This window comes from Pleurodeles waltl, chromosome 4_2 (genome assembly GCF_031143425.1).
Source record: "Pleurodeles waltl isolate 20211129_DDA chromosome 4_2, aPleWal1.hap1.20221129, whole genome shotgun sequence".
In the NCBI taxonomy this organism is placed as follows: domain Eukaryota; kingdom Metazoa; phylum Chordata; class Amphibia; order Caudata; family Salamandridae; genus Pleurodeles; species Pleurodeles waltl.
Genome location: NC_090443.1, coordinates 159,068,467 through 159,085,719, shown reverse-complemented (window position 1 = coordinate 159,085,719; position 17,253 = coordinate 159,068,467). Strand labels below are relative to the sequence as shown.

The window sequence follows — 17,253 nt, the reverse complement described above, 5'->3', positions numbered from 1 at the left end:
TTTAGCAAAATCTGGGATTTCGTACTCCTCAATACAAGTACATGTGGTGGCAATTTCAAGATACCGCCGCTGTCAGCACACCTCCTCACTATATTCTGCCAAGATTTTGAAACAATTCCTTAAGGGCCTTTTTAGAGTATTTTCACCGGTGCGGAAACCTCCACCGTGATAGTCCCTAAACATAGTGTTGGGACAACTCACAAAGTCTCCTTTCGAACCAATCCACAGGTCAGAGTTAAAGTTCATATCTTGGAAGGTGTCGTTTTTACTGGTTCTCACATCAGCAAAGAATGAGTGACATACAAGCCTTCACCATCAAATAACCTTTTCTTCAGTTCACTCCAAATGGGGTTATACTGCGAACAAATCCTAAGTATGTACCAAAGGTACTATCAAACTTACAGTTAAATAAGGCAGTGGTCATAAAAATGTTTTTTCCTAACCCACAGACGGTTGCTGAGAAAGAACTGTATACGCTGGATGTAGGGAGATGTTTAAAGTTATATCTTCAAAGAACACAGAGCATTCGGATATTGGACCAGCTATTCATAGCATATGGGATACAAGAAAGGGCTCTGCGATATCTAAGCAGACCATTGCCAGGTGGATGGGACTAGCTATACAATTTTGTCATGCCCAGGCAGGAAAATCGCTCTACAGTTTGGTTAAAGCCCACTCGACCAGAGCAGTAGCCACATCATCGGCGCTTTTCGAGGGAGTACCCCTGCAGCACATTTTGCAGGGCAGCAACATGGTCCAGCCAGCACACATTACAAAGCACTACTGCCTAGATGAGACAAACAAAACTGATAAGGCCGTTGGGCAAGCAGTGCTAAGACATCTATTTTGTTCTTATCATTCTCAATTCATATGTATATTCCTTTCTGATATGCGCATCATTCCTGTTGTTATCGGTGCTAGAATAAATGGTATAACTGCTTACTACTCTAATTCAAGCCTGTGATCTCTGAAAGATCCAATACTGGAGAAGAAAATGAGTTACTTACCTGTAACTGTAGTTCGCCAGTACTGGTATCTTTCATAGATTCACATGCGACCCACCCTCCTCCCCTCAGAGGCTCCCCTTATTTCTAAAGACTATACACTTGTCTGATAAAATCTGAGGGAAACAGCCTCTGTTCGGAGTGTTCTAGAGGGTGCTGTTGACTGATTTCTTTTTTTTTTTTTTTTATAGTTTACATTTGGTTCTTTTTTTTAATAAAAGAACATGTATAGGCTATGCTAACAACAGAGGAGAGGGACCGGGAGTGTTGATGGTCCAGTGTACAGTCTCCCAACACTAGTAACTAAATAAGGGTACACTGTTCCAAAAGAAATGTATATGTGGAAAATAAAGACAGGAGAAACCCGTAATTTCAGGAGCGAGAACCCTCAAGCATCCTAATGGATGACCAGCATCATCATCGGGATTAGCTCCTCACTAGGCTGGCACTGCAATGCCTAGTGGGCACCCCGAGGTGGGGGCTCTCAGCCAAATTTTAAAGACAGTGACTGAAAAAAGTTCAACTGTGCTAAACTAGGGTGCTGTAAGTCACCATCAAAAAAAATGAAAAAAGAGGTTTAAAATTGGTTATTCATCCATTAAACTCCATCATTTAATCAGTCTAATACTACAAGGATGAAGACCAAGGTTAAAAAAAAATTTGAAAGTGCTGGAGAGGATTATGCTCAAAACACCTTACAAAACCTTACAAAAATTGATTGAATATGGTAGAGTTTAGCACAGTTGAACTTTTTTTTAGTCACTGTCTTTAAAATTTGGCTGACCCGGCGGTGAGTGGAAATGTGGCGGTAGTACCGCCAAACAGGCTGGCGGTACATACCGCCACATTATGAGAATGGGGGGTTGGCTGAAAACCATGGCAGTAGGCCCTACCAGTGACAGGGAGTTCCTTCCCTGTTACGGTAGGTGGCTCCTCCACCCCAAAACACACCTGACACCCCTCACCCCCCTCCATCCAAACTCTCCCCTCCGATCCACACACTCCCCCCACCCCTCTGATCCTCACACTCCCCCACCCCCTTTGATCCACACACCCCCTCTGATCCTCACACACCACGCATACACCCTATCACTCACACTGGCATACATACATACATACATGCATACTTCCACACATGCTCGCACACATTCTTACACATTCTTACACACAATCACACAGACGTGCAGACACGCACTCACCACCATTCTTACACACATTCATTCACATGCATACACCTACGCAAACACAACACACATAGATGCATTCACACACACACAAACATTCACACATTCACACTCACACTCAGACACACATCACAACTCCCCCCACCCTCCCACTCCCCTCCTCTGTCAGAAGCCCAACTTACCTTTGTTGAGGAGGTCTTCCGGCAGGGAACGGGAAGGGGCACTGCTACCGCCAGACGAACACAGTCAGGCCATATCACAGGTCATGATACGACTGGCGGCATTCTACTGGCGTGGCAGTGCTAGTGGTAGCAGGGTCAGCTTACCACCATCCACCAGTATGATCACTGCCGGATTTCTGCCCTTCTTGTGGCAGAAGTCCGGCAGTGATCATAATATGGCGGAGGGATGGTAGCCACGGTGATGGTATGTTGGTCGGCCGTAGGCAGTTTTTACCACCATTGGTATAAGACCACCCATGTCTTTTTATTGAAAATTCGGGATCAAAACTCCGACAAAGAATGAGGTACATATTCTGAAAAATAATACTTGTGCGTCCAGCCTCAACAATTTTAAATATTTGTTCAGGGGAGGCCCAAATTAGAATTGTTTGGACTTTCTCAAAGTGCAGGCCTCTCAAACACCACAGTAGATGAAAAATTCTGTATATGGTTTGTGATTCCCCCAAATGAATCGGATGGGTCTGAATTAAGTTGCATTAAAAAAAAGTACTAGTGTTCTAAAAGGAGGGGGGCGCAAGCCATAACAACTTGAAGAATAGTTACTTAAATCCGGTGTGCCCGACTAACCAGCCTAAATAGTAATTGCTCTCACCTCCTTAATATCTTAATTAATACACTATCAGAACTGGGTCACAGGTACTAGAGGTTGGTCAGAAAATATCTGCTAGAATACAAACAAACCAAGGATTAAAACAAGGGTTGCGTCTTGGCATTGCCCGTATTCAACATTTGCGCTGCAGACCTTGGGTGTGCCATATCAACAGCTAATTATTTTCCTCCTAGGATCGGCTCGCAAGCAATTCAGCTAATAGATTATGCAGACGATTTGGTAATACTTGATTATACAAAAATTTGTATACAACATTCGTTGGATTCACTCCATTAATACAACTCATTTTATAAGCTGAAAGTGAATGGCCAAGAAACGAAAGTGTTGGTATTTGGAAAAGTAAAGAATAAACCCAGCCAGCATTGGCACTTAGGGCATCTAAAGATTGAGTACACCCTATCCTACGAGCATATGGGAGTATGACTGGCTAGTACAGGCAGACCGACCATCGACGCGAAGAGCACAAAGAAAGAAGCCAGCGAGCTGACGTTTTCTTTGTGCAAGCTCGATTTGCAGCTTCACGGCTCATCTTTGCAGGCAGTACTGAGAGAAACTAAGGGAAAGCTAATTCCAGCAGTCTCTTATTGCCACCTTGCTGTTCCTTCAAAACTAGCACAGCTATTTGATAGTCTACACTGTATTACATACAGGTATATTTTTCGCCTACCGCAATACACCTCACAAGCACAGATTTGACTAGAATTTGGTCTCCTTAGACAGACTCTGGAGTGTGAATCATCTTGTAACAGGTATCATTATCAAGTTGCAAATGCGAAACCAGACACATTTAGCATGCAAGCAAATTATACCCAGAATTACAATCTATAGTTGAACTACTTGCGCACTGCTATCAGCGATTAGATTATATCAACCACTCTGGCTTAAGCTCATGTTCACCCTTACTAGCTACTTATATCAAGGGATGCAGAAGGGACCAGAATACTTGAAAAGGCACACTTTGAATACATTCTCAGATCTTACGAGAGCTGTATTAAGCTAAGGCTTTGATCATGATGTGCAGAAAAAACATCCTGCAGAGTAACAAGGAGAGCACAACCAACACTCAATAGGTGGTGCAGGTTCTGCAATTACAGAAAAGAACTAATTATACAGCTGCTTTGCTGCTGCCCCAAATTTCTATCTGCGCGCTGTACTTTACTTCAGACAATGTTTTTTAAAAACAGGTATCGCAATCTGTAGAAGCTCCTTCGTTCTATGTTTTACTACTTGTAATGAAACTTGCATGGTTTGGAAAATGTATAAACAAAGTGCGCACGAAAAGGAAAACTTTGCTTATATGTAAAGTGCACGAGGATAACAATAGTTCAAATGTATATGGTTTTAACCAATGAGTTTTACTTTTTCATTTTTTCTACTGTCTTATGTATTTATTGTACCAATTTTAATTAATTGAATCAATAGAGAAATTACATCACTGATGAACATGCACGTCCAAGCTTGTAAAATTCTAACCTCACAGTAGATTGCCTGTTTATTCAGTAATCAACATAGTCTTGGATGTTTCAACATCTGTTTGGGTGTTTATCATATTACGTTGCGTTTATAGCCTATGATCTCTTTTTGCAGTGTAGTGCTCTAGTTAATATTCCCAATTGAATTGAGTAGTAGGGCTTCCATGCACAGTGACTAGGGTTATCTGTGCATCACTGATAATAATTTAAACAAGAATTTGCATTACAATGGGTCTCGCGTTTACTCGAGTTAAAGCTACTAACGTAGTAAACTCCTAACCAAACTTTTCTTGCCACATAAACTGAAAAGCAAAACAGTTTCACATAAGCGAGCCGACAGCCGCCATGAGCGCAAAGCGAACACACAAAAGGAAACAGCAGTTCGCTTGCGGTGAAACGTATGGGCAAAAGTACAATTATCCCTTTAACTGCCAAAAGTGCAGTTATCCATGTAACTGGCAAAAGTGCGAATATACATGTAACAGAGTTGATGTCATGCAGAGCACTCTACTACTGCCCAGCGAGATCGCGCTGCCTGCAAAATAAAGAGAAAAAATAGCGCAGAAACCATACAGAAAACATGGAGCCTCTTATGTTTTCAGTAGTTGGCCGGTGCGCTCGAGGCGGGCTAAACACCGGAGAAGGCATGACGTATGCATGTCTTTCACTAATTAAATCAAGCCAATTTTGAAAGGCAAGCCCACGAACCAACCAAACTGATGGGCTTGACATGGGCGTGGATAAAAGCTCATAGAGAGATTACACCAGGGACGGAGCGCTTTGCGCTCGACCCAAAAAATTGCACCATGCAGCGCACATTCAGCACTAGCAAGAGTATGTTAGGACTTTTTATGTTTTTATTATGCCCTGAGAATTAGCTTTGCCAAAGAGTCGTGCTCTGCTTTTTCATTTCAACTTTTGTAATGGTTTTATTAACTGTATGCAATAAAGAATCTGCACTGTCAAGAGTGGGCACAATGATCGTGTGCCACAGCTAACGGCGGACTGTGCTGAAAGTTCCCCATTAATTCAGAGGGTAGCTTTATGGCTGCCAGGTAATTACTGCAACCAGCCACTAAACATAATGTCCATCACTGCCACAGGAACACCTACACTGCAACATCAAATGTTTTTTCATCTTGCTGAGTGGGGTAATATTGGAAGCTGCTGAGTTTCTGCAGATTAATATTCAAGAACCATGCCAATGTGTGCTATTATGTGTCTTTCTTCTTTTCTACTACTGTACTGCAAAGGGAATGTGAATTGCAGGTTTTGTAGGTGATAGTCACTACACAGTGTTTGTCAAAAGCGGGTAAAGAATGGTCATAGATTTGATGTGAAGCTGGCTTTGTCACATGTTTTCTCGATCAATTGAAGAAAGGTTGGACTAATAGGTTTTTGTGGCATGTTAAAGTTCTTCTAAGAACATTGGTGTTAAAAACAGGAAAAATCTTGATAGTATAATGCAACAGAGTTCTTTGAGAGATCATAAAAGATTCTGGGGGAATAGTTGCACATTCTTGCAGGGACGGAGCTGCCACTATCTCTCCAAGAATGTGGGTTATTGGGGAAATTTGCAAGATAGCCACTTAGTCTCGTATTCCATTGATTGGAAATTATTATTGCCTAGATACTTATGTTACAGATATCTTTGTTTGGCTGATCATTGTAGCTTTGGGTAGCTTATCATACTTTCACACATAGGATAGGGAGCGCACATGGGCACCCTCAAAATAATGGAACTATGGACCACACAGGAATCTGCCAGACACACCACTACCTAGAGCTGGAAACGAGTTTCCAAACACTGAAAGCTTTTCAGAGAAAAGTCCATAACAAGACTGTACAAGTACGAATAGACATCACAGTCGTAATAATGTTCTGCAACAACTGGTGGGAACAGTATCTTATCCACTTTCTGAGCTAGAGTAAGCTTTCTGAAGAGGGGCCATTGCACAGAACATCAAATTCATAGTGAACCATGTCCCACAAATAGAGAACATACATGCAATGAGTTAAACAGTCAAACAAGCTGTACCCATGAGTAATCTTCTGTCAGTCGGGAATGCCACAAATGGACCTTTTCACAACATAAAAAAAATGGAAAATGCTGGATCTCCCCATCTAGACACCATATCCCTCAAGCTCTAGGAGTGCCTAATTGAGTATATTTGTGCAGGTTATTTATGTATGTTTCCCCCAGTACTGCTGACTCCGTTTTGGAAAATTCAGAGCAGCCAACATGACATTGACCTTAATAGGTCCTTATGGCCTTGACAGCCCTGGTTTCACACCCAATGCAATTGACAGCAGCAGTTTTATAAAAAATACCTCTGAACAAGGACACTCTGAACACTCCAGCAGGGCAGGATGTCCCATCCAAATCCAGCAGAACTTTGGCTTATGGCTACACATCAAGGAGGAATGTAGACTATCCGTTAATAAATACATTGCACTAAGGTGTGTTATAGTGGAAAAGCTCTTTATTTTGGTGCCAACCTAGCAAGATAGAAGACAGCATGCATGAGGACATAGTTATACTTAGGAACCTCATCCGCTCAACTGTTTGTAAGCTGTCTTACACCTCACTAACGATATACTTATCAGCTATTTCAGCTTATTGGAAAAATTGCATGCTAAGCAAGTATTCTCAATACCACTAATCAAAAGGTTCAAGGAAGGAGCCAAAGGTTTTTTACTACACAATCAGTACCTCCTCGTCAGTGGGACCACAATCTGGTATTAAGTTTGATGACTGCACCATTTGATGCTATGCACAAGGCTTCATTTAAACATCGCTCTTTAAAGACTGTCTTCTTAGTGGCTACCACACCATTAAAAGGGAAAACAAGCTAAGGCATTAGGAGAGCAACAGCCATACCTAACCATACATAAGGATAAGATGATCATGAGTTCACACCCTAATTTATTTCCAATGGTGGTGTCTCCTTTTCACATTAACCAGTGTATAAACTTACCAACCTTCTTTCAGAAGCCTAAAAGAGCCTTACACAGCTTTGATGCCAAAAGAGCTATTATGTACTACTAGCGGGCTGCTATTAACATCAGGAAAACCAAGCCATTTTTCACAAGATGCTCAATGCATGCCTTATTTACAGTATTAACTAAAAAATGTTACTGCTAGATAGATAATCTGAACAATTGAACTGTGCTACTCGTTAGACAACAAAATGCTAGTAGGCAGACCAAGGGCACATTCAACCAGGGAAAAGGGGGCTATGCTGTCCTTTATAGCCATGCAAGACATCTTTAGGGCATCCATATGGTCCTCAGAGCATACCTTCACAAACCACTACTGAGTAGGCCTAATCCCACAAAGAGGTTGCAGTGGGCAAAACTGTACTGACAGTTCCATTTGAATCCACTCACTCTTTTAACCCTCATCCTCAAAGGAGGTAATACACGCTACATAGTCTGTACAAAACACATTTGACTCTAGAAGACAAACAGTGAAAATAAATCAGCTGCCTGTAAACATGGTTTTGCAGTTAGAAGCTTATTTCAGGGTTGGAAACTAGTTTATAACAATTGTTGGTGAATTCAATAGGTTTCGCCTGTTTCAAACTGTTGATGTAACACCCCCAGACTCTCCTAGCTCCAAGCATGCAGTGTCCACAGCATCACTAAGTACCCAAGCCGGTCCCTGCCTGTCCAGTGTTTCATATTTCACATGTGCACATCTACATTTGGGCACCCTGGGACAAGTAATAAGAGTGATCAGGGGAGGAAAGAGCTGCAACCAACCTAAAATGGCATGGCTCTGGTACAGACAAAGGAGTAGGTGAGAGGGGAGGGAAAGGTCAGGGTCACAGAATGGAGACTGGAGCATCTATTTGCTGACTTAATGGAGAGGGGAAGGCCAAAGAGGCCCCATTGGAAAAAAAAAAAAAGTGATTATGTTGAAACCAGCCACAAAATGTTGTAAACCTTGATCCAAGACTAATATGAATGTAAAATCTGTTTGTGGCTCAAAGTGCTCATGAAATGCCATGTGTCAAACCAATATTGTATTGTATTGTATTTATCACGTGTTCGGTCAGTAAAAACCATTACACGAACAAAAGAGAAAAAGAAAGAAGAAAAGTAAAGAAAAGAAAAAAAACAACAAAAAAACAAAGCATCTCAAAATACAGTAAAAAAATCGATTTGAATTCAAATATTCAGCTGAATTACAGAGTACTCCAACACTGCTTGCGGGCTGATTGTGCGCGTATGTCTCGCTTGATCAGTCTCTTGGAGAAGGCGCCCTAATTTATCCAAGAATTTAGCCAGTCTGCAGCTGAGCTGTACGTCATCCCCTTTAAAGCCTGCCAATATCGCCGGTCTGCACCTACGCAGCCCTTTTGAAGCCAAACTTGTCGTAGGAGCCTGTTACGATCTGTTGTAATGCTTTTGCATAGGCACATCTGATGGATCAGCGTTTCTGGAGCCATTCCACATAGTCGACAGGTGTCCATCGTGTTGCCTCTAGTCCACCTAGGAAGGTGGGCATGTGTTGGAAGGCAGCCCATTCGGTATTTCATAGAGGCTGCTTTAATCCATGAATTGACTGCTGCTCCCAGATATAGTTGTGGAATTAGAGAGCCGTATGATGAGCGAACCAGCCAGGCATGGCTCCCTTTCGATTAAGACTCTTTGTCCTGAAGATGTGAGAGAGGCTTGACTCTTACTTTTGTTGCACATTTGACAAGCTGATGTGAGCTGAATTGGAGTAGTTGATCTACCAGGCTGTAATGTTTTGAGTATTGACCACTGATGTCGTGTCACACTGCTTTGCACTTGGCTTAGCTGCCTATTGGCTTTATCATTGCATTAGACATTACATTTTGTATTCAGCCTAGCTTTGCCTCCACGTTAAAATATTTTTCCGTACAAAACATGTTATGCAATGTGTTTTTCTACTTCTACGTGTTTTTCTTCTCACTGAAGAGCCAGGGCTGGTACACAACATGTAGGTGGTGAGTAGTTAGTACGATAAGGCCCTAACAAGCTAGTGTTTATCATAGACTAGAAAACAATTAGATATCGAAAGGCGTGTCTCGGAACCATGGCCAGCTTCCGACACATTCCTGTCAAGGTTTCCTTAAAGAAGCCAGCATTTTTTTTATAATTCCCCTCTAAGAGGGAGGCCTTTCTAGAAAATTCTCTTGTGATTATTCAAAGATATAAAAATATGACTCTGCTCAGTAGCGATGAATTCCGAGACTTCAGTCAGGAGTGGACGTCAACTGCCTGACCTGTCCCATGAGGGTGAAAAATCTCTTTCTTGCAGTTGAACAGGGGTCATATTGCTGGCATGAGAAAGATGAAGCATTTGACAGGCCCTACTACGGTGATGAATTTTTATTAATTATTTGCTTTGCATTGCATATGAATATATATCTATATATCAATATATAAGTGTTTGTATCCTTGCATGTATATATTTGCTGTTTATAGATTGGAGACTTTTTATTCATAGTCTCACGTTGTGGTTGCACATTTTGGAAGTACACTTTTTACTAATCAAACCTTCCTTCACGAACCTTGCAAAAAGCTATAATAAATGTCTTCTTCAGATTAAGATGTGCGTTCCAGAGAATCTTTTCGACTCCTTTCAGCGTGTATATCTTGGCTCAGTCGAAAGTAAAGCAAAACACAGGCCCAATGGTGTCAGGGAGGACTCGAGGTAGAGACGGAAGGCGGAGGTTGGTTCCAAAATCATTTCCACCCAAATAAGAGAGCTTAGGTAGCCTTCTTTTGCTACCTTAAGCTTATGGCTTAGGTTGATAAATGCCCCTTTCCTTGCTAGAGACTGCCTAACCAGGCCGAATTCTAGGCGAATTTGGGCCAGTGAAACATAATTTGGTAAGCCAAGCACCCTCTTGAAAAGCTTAGTGATAATTTTGTCCAAGTGGTCGACAAATGACTGCCCTTGATTTTGTTTTATGTGAAAAATAGCACGATTGTAACACTTTACCTCAAAATCTCAATGTAAGGAGCAACACAGCAGCAAATCTGGTTGTTGTGTTTTTCACATAGCAGTTTCTCCAGTGGCAGTAAGTACGGTACAGGTTCCCTCTGCGCGAAAAGGGCCAGTAGATTTGAGGGTAGGAATTGTGTCATCATTTAAATCTGTTGAAATAGAATTACCATTAATTTCACAGCTTTATCAACAAAAATGTTTCCACAAGAACACTGATGTCGCAAGCAACTGCCTACTTATCAGTGCCAGTTGTCTAAATCACCTCTCCACATGCTCACAAAATAATACAGTTCGATGGCATGTGTAGCTGCAAATACACATGCTGTGCACTGTTCCTGCCATCTAGTGTTGGGCTCGGAGTGTTACAAGTTGTTTTTCTTCAAAGAAGTCTTTTTGAGTCACAGGACTGACTGACTCCTCCTTTTCTGCTCCATTGCGCATGGGCGTCGACTCCATCTTGGATTATTTTCTTTCCGCCATCGGGTTCGGACGTGTTCCTCTTCACTCTGTAATTTGAATCGGGAAACTTAGAAAATCATCGAAATTCGGCAGTATTGTTTACGTTCAGGACTGGTTTACTTTCATCACATCGCCCGACAACAAGACCGCTTCAAAATAGATGCACACCAGAAGACATTGCAGGAGACAATATGGAAGAGTTACTGTCATAAACAGGAGGTGTAATTGTGATACATTAACCGGTCCTGAGTCCATCAAATGACATTTATCCCTTAAAGCAAATAAACAGAATGTAGCAACCTATAGATAAGTCACCTGCAGAGGCAAGATAAATTACAAGCCAAAGACCTGGAAGCACTCGGAACACTGAAGGAACGGTTTATCAATGACAGAACTAAATGACAGAATACGTCTATACTGGGTCAATTGCTTAAACTTTGTGTTTTTACTTTAGACACTAGAAATGTTTTCATTTGGGAACTACTCAGTTTCTTGATTACCCGTTTGATTATGTGACCTGATCTGATGCACACTTTACAGGTTATGTAAACCATATGTTGTAGTGCCAGATCAGAAAGAAACGAGAGACACAAACGTGCTTGTAACCCGTAAGGAACGGATTGTCAACCAATCAAGCACCATGTCGGCTGCATCCTACGTGAATTACAAAGGCAGCTGCTGCAATGTCCCCTGTATCAATAAATCTGAAGGCTGCAGGCAAAAACCAGGGGCGGAGCTCAGGGCTGACAGCGAGGCTTGAAGAACGATGCGATCCAAGCCTAATGGAAGAAATAAATGTTGAACCGAGTAAGGAACGGATTTTTCACAAATCAAGCACCATACCGGCCGCATCATAAGATAATTACAGAGGCAGCTGCTGCCAAGTTTGTATATTGTGCCCGCAGCCTTCAGCTGTCTCAATATCCCCTGTATCAGTAAATCTGAAAGCTGCAAACAAATATCAGGGGGAGGGCTCAGGGCTGAAAGCAAGGCTTGGAGAACGATGCGTTCCAACCCCTGTGGTAGAAATGTAAGTTGAACCGACTAAGGAATACCTTTTGCACAAATCAAGCACCATGCCGGCTACATCCTACGAGAATTACAGAGGCAGCTGCTGCCAAGTTTGTATATTGTGCACAGTAAATGCCAGCGCTTCAAAAACGAGCACAGTGCAGGAGCTGTGTTAGCAAAACCTTTAAAAGAAAAAGAAAAGAAGAGTTCCAAAAAAGTGGATGGAAACAGTACTTGGTGATGGGACACTGATAACAGAAACACACAATAGAAACAGAGGAAAAGTAAGAGGCATGCACACCTACCAAAGAAAAGTGAGGGTGGGATGTAAGCCCCTTTTAAATTTTATATTAAATACAGCAAATTTCACAAGCAAAGCGCAAGCGCTGTGCAGGCGAAAAATAAAAATTGGTAATGAATAGAGCATGGACTAGAGGTGCTGATGATGCTTAACAGCATTATGTTGAAGTCAATTTGTATAAGAAAAAATCATTTTAATTTCAGAAGACGTACAAACCATGTGAATTTACTTTAATTGCTATAGTCAAGCATTAAATTAAGTATCTAAATAAATGCAATTAGTTTGTCTCAAAGTTGCCCCAGGCTCGCCATAAAACTGAGAAATGCACATTATGAACAGCTTTAGATCTATAAAGTGTCACTCTGCAAAGGTGCTCAGGAGACAGACCACAAACCATGCGGAAGAATTATCTTCTTGTTCTTACAACAGCAAAAGATGGAAAAGTTGAAGAATAAGCATTGAGGATGGTTTCTAGGTATGTGGGCGGACATGTATCTATTACAATCTGATGATAAAAGCTTTAGAATGTTATTTCTGCTGTTGGATAGCATTCTACAGATCAGTCTTATACAGTATATGGTGTAATAGTTAATGGAGAGAATCCCACATGAATAGGAAAGCGTCTTATGGTCACCTTTTCTTTAAATTTGCCCACAGTATTATTTATTATCTATCATGCTATGCATCTGTATACTAAGTGCCTCTTCTAGTGTTAGGGATCTCGGTGCCCAAATATCCTGGAAATTCTGGTATCAGTAGATCAATTTTTGAATACTGTTCTTTCTTATAAATAAATAACAAGTATTTACGGAAAACCAGACCACATTGACATCGAATAGGCTTGCAGAGTGAAAAACAGCTATCCAAGTTTTCCCCCCCGATACCCAAAATTCGATTTGACATAGCCACTGCTCATGACTTTTGGCCTTCTGCAATCAGGACTGGCCAGAGGGCGTGGTCCAGTCGATGTATGATTTTTGCACAGCTGGTTTGGAAGATACACATTGTGAGGTAGCTGTGCGTGACCTTCAACTGTGCTAATCTACCCATAATATCTCAAATACACAGGGGCCTTTGCATTCAGTGTTGGTGTGCAATGGACACTGTGGAATGCACTGATTCATTAATATATAACTTTATTCCTGTGACAGGTTTGCAAAGTGTTCTCGTTTGCATCGGGATCCTGTGGCCCTTTGCAATGCATGGTTGAAACAGAGCGCTGGTAATGGTTTCACCAGAGTAAATATTAGGTGCGATTGGGAGATATGCTCTAGACAGTGTGGGGTCGTCACTCTCCCTAAGTCTGATTGTTGAAGAGAGTGCAGAAGAGGCACATTTGCCCAAGCTGATATCTACTCTTTGTATTAAGACTTTCTTATGTTTGTGGTGCAGTTTGTGGCCCATATTACTTCGAAAGCTAACCAGCTAGCCACCGGAAGCTGAACGGCAGGTGAAATATCACACTGTATATTAATTTAAGAAGTTGTCTTGCAGGAACAATGTGGATTCTCTGTAGTTAATGCATCATGTGGTGAGAGGGTACAAAGTACACACAGCAAACACCAATTGATTAGTCTAGGCAGGAGAGTATTTGATTGAAAAGATAAAAAGCTCACAAGGCTAGGCCAATGTGGGCGTTGACTGTATAGCTGCAGCAAACGGAACGGGATTCCAGTAGATAACTTTGTAACCAAAGAGCTATCTCCAGAGGAGCTAAGAGGCAGTTGGTGCATTAAGGAGCCCCAGTGCTACACAGCATGGGAAGGGCTCAGCTACGTCCTGTAGGAAAGGTTAACAATAACTTTAGGCAAAGGAGTGTTGAAAACAATGCCTCAGGAATACTGCATCTAAAGTGACAAACACCCACACAGCTTCCTTCAAATAAATAAGCAAATTACTCCCTTGACTCGCTGGTCTACCCAGAACCAATCGGGGCATGTTTTTGTAGGGCTTGATATCAACCGTGACCTCACCTAGAGATTGCCGCAACTGTGGTGGGTAGAAGGGTAGCTCAAACTGTGTCAAAGTGAAAACATCCTCTTCCATTCAACAGAACCAGACCCCTAGGTAGACGGATGCAGAATGGCTATTGTCTCTTGGTCTGTCTGAAGTACACTGTCTCACAGGCATTGGATGATAGAGGCTCCAGATGGGTCAGAGATAGTGGAGTTCACCTTCTCTGTCTCTAAGGGTGATGGAGCAGATACCTGACCAGACAATGATTTCGATTGCGATGTAGGGAGACTTTTGTCCCAACACCAACCTGCCATTTACTTACTTAGGACCTAGCCCATTTTGACGACCTGCTGGGCTGTTTCTCCAGACGGTGCCTCACAAAAAGGTTAACTAAGTCGCCATTGGGGTTGGAGTTGGAGAAAGGGAACAGTTTTTTGGACAGACCGCACTGCCCAAACCAGAAGGCTGTGTTACGGATTCTAGAAATTAACCTTGTCTCTCATAATCACACTTAAAATACATACTGGACTAGCCAGCTATCTTGCTTTCTCTACCTTTCTTCTTCTACCTCTAGTTCTGCAATAATCTTGGTGTCTCTTTCCTTCCTTCATTCTTCCTTCTTAGACTGATTATGTGAGTCACTCTTTTGCATCATTGGTCAATATCAGCATTCCAAAATAAGCATTGTCATGCACACTATTGGAAATTCTGTGACTCTTAGTAAGATATTTCACCTGTTAAATGAGCTACTCGTAAGTATCTAGTTCTGCTTTTTTGATACTAAGACATCCTATAAAAAGTTAATATATGTAACATACTCTTTCTCTATTTCCTTCTCACCAGGTTCCTTCAAATAAACATCAGAGGATGCTATGGTCTTTCCTGTTATTTGGCAAACACTTATCAAGGTGTCATTTATCTATACCATCTTTCACACTTAAAAGCCAGTCTATCATTTTAACAATGGGTTATGTACATAAACACGTTTTTATAACTAGGGTTTAGGCTGGGCTTAAGCCAAAAAATGTTATATTTTTAATACATTTTCTTCTAAAATGTTGCTGTTCACTTAATAACTCAATACTTTCTATCCAAATCAGATTCCTTTTATCAACTTTTAAAGATTGTACTTTTTATTCATTTTTAATTCATACGCTGATACACTTAATACTTTTTACCAGAGTAGTACTACATTTTAGGCAGTTTTCACATCAGGGGAGTTTAAAGACCTTTCCAGAAAACCATGTTTTTTCTTCAAATTGTTTGGAATATTTCTCCATAAATGGTCCGAAACTAGAAATATGCAAGGAGGAGCTCTGCTTAAAATATTGTAACCATACATACATTAAATTTAGTTAGAAAATGGTGCCCTTTATCTGGAAAAAGTATAATTCTCGAACACTTTGAGTTCTCTGATATGTCAAGGAAGGTTGACAAGAGGCGATCACATTTGTGTTGTGTGTTCTATGTATTTTATTTCTCACTCTGGCTGTTTGCCATCTTTTCCCGCTTATATTATTTTAAGTAGCATTTCATAACCGAAGAAAAAGCATCCCTACATTTTATCCTTAACATTCTATGTGCTTGTATTTTTGATGCCTCTTGTACCAGATTGAAATTCCCGTTATGGTCCAAAATGTTAACTTATGTTGGTATCCAAATGATATCCCTCAGAAATATTGCTCTTAGAAATTGTTTTGCATCTTTATTTGCATTTTCCATGTGTTTTATATATATTTTAAATCTGCATTGCCGCAAAGACATTTTTATAGAAATGTTTAATTCCCGAGTTCCAACTCAGAGTCCATACAATGTTTTAACCAACCAGGTGATGCCCATTAGACCTCTCACCGATTTGTTTGAGCTGGTGGGTTATACTGAAGGACATGGCTCACAGTCCCCAAAAGATTTATCTTCTGGGTTTTCAAAGCTACCGCTATATAATTATGGAAACATTGCAAGTACACAGATTTCTTTATTGTACGTTGTTGGTTTACAGTCTTTTGGGTTTAGTCCATTTAATGTACAAGAAAATAAGATATAATGTCTTTGATTAAAACTGAAATGTTACATGAATGGGATTATCACAACAATATTATTCCTAGAGATTATGCTTTAAGTGCAGCCTTACATATGTTATGGCAACATTTGATTTTCCACCTTGTGAACAACACTTCTCTGCCTAAATTCTAAAATGCATTCACAACTGTTATGTTAATGTTAATATACGATACCAGGTTTCACACAGCAATTTCCATTTCAGTAAGTCGATCTATTTACCAGAGTTCGCTGTTATGGTCTCTTTGTGATAGTTTCCATCATATTATATGCCTGTCATAAGTAATGCTGTCCCCTAGGTCTTGTTTGATCAGGTAAAATCCGACGGTGGGTGATAGGGTGAAAATCGGATTTGATTGACCAATGGAGTAGTAAATGTCAGTAAAAGACAAAGTGAACCAAAATGTTCCTAAATTGGAGAAACTGATACTTTTAAGCTTATAAATCAATTTGTGTGACTATTAAATTGTGTTGTCTCGTGACATTTTTGTAGTAGATGCAGCATTTTTAAACTAATATATTCACACGTGTTAGATCACTTTTTATTACACTTTTGGGATGGCATGTTTTTAAAGTATGGACTGGTGTAATTTTGTAAACACACCACAATAAAGGTCAATTGTGCACTGTTTATCTAAAAGTACAAGAAATAAATCTGGTTAAACAAACATTTGTTGCAGCTGGGTCTTTTTTGCCACTATATTCCCTGGTACTTATGTGGGACTTTCAGTCCATATTTTTGTAAGAATTTTTCTATGAATTCCTAGAGCAGTGACATGCCATTGGGCAGAATCCTGTACGGAGCCTTATATCTACCACTGGTTTCGGAGGTCTGCCACTTCTACTGCATGCCATTGGATTATCTGGATTACTCTCTGCAGATCTAACTTTTCAGTTTTGGTGAAGTCGCGCACTCTGCGGTGATTGGGGTGATAACCTCAGGTACACCATGACACAGTAAATTAAATTC

The 17,253-nt window shown here is 40.8% G+C and overlaps 1 protein-coding gene across 1 annotated transcript in view; it reads left to right on the top strand.

Moving 5' to 3' along the window:
- GTSF1 (gametocyte specific factor 1) overlaps window positions 1-16,953 on the top strand; it is a 795,979-nt gene extending 779,026 nt beyond the window's left edge. Inside the window, exon 19 of the mRNA XM_069231025.1 lies at window positions 15,069-16,953. Within this exon, the coding sequence (XP_069087126.1) occupies window positions 15,069-15,082 (14 nt within the window). The 3' untranslated portion in view covers window positions 15,083-16,953. The remainder of the gene's footprint in view (window positions 1-15,068) is intronic.
- Window positions 16,954-17,253: the final 300 nt, after the last annotated feature.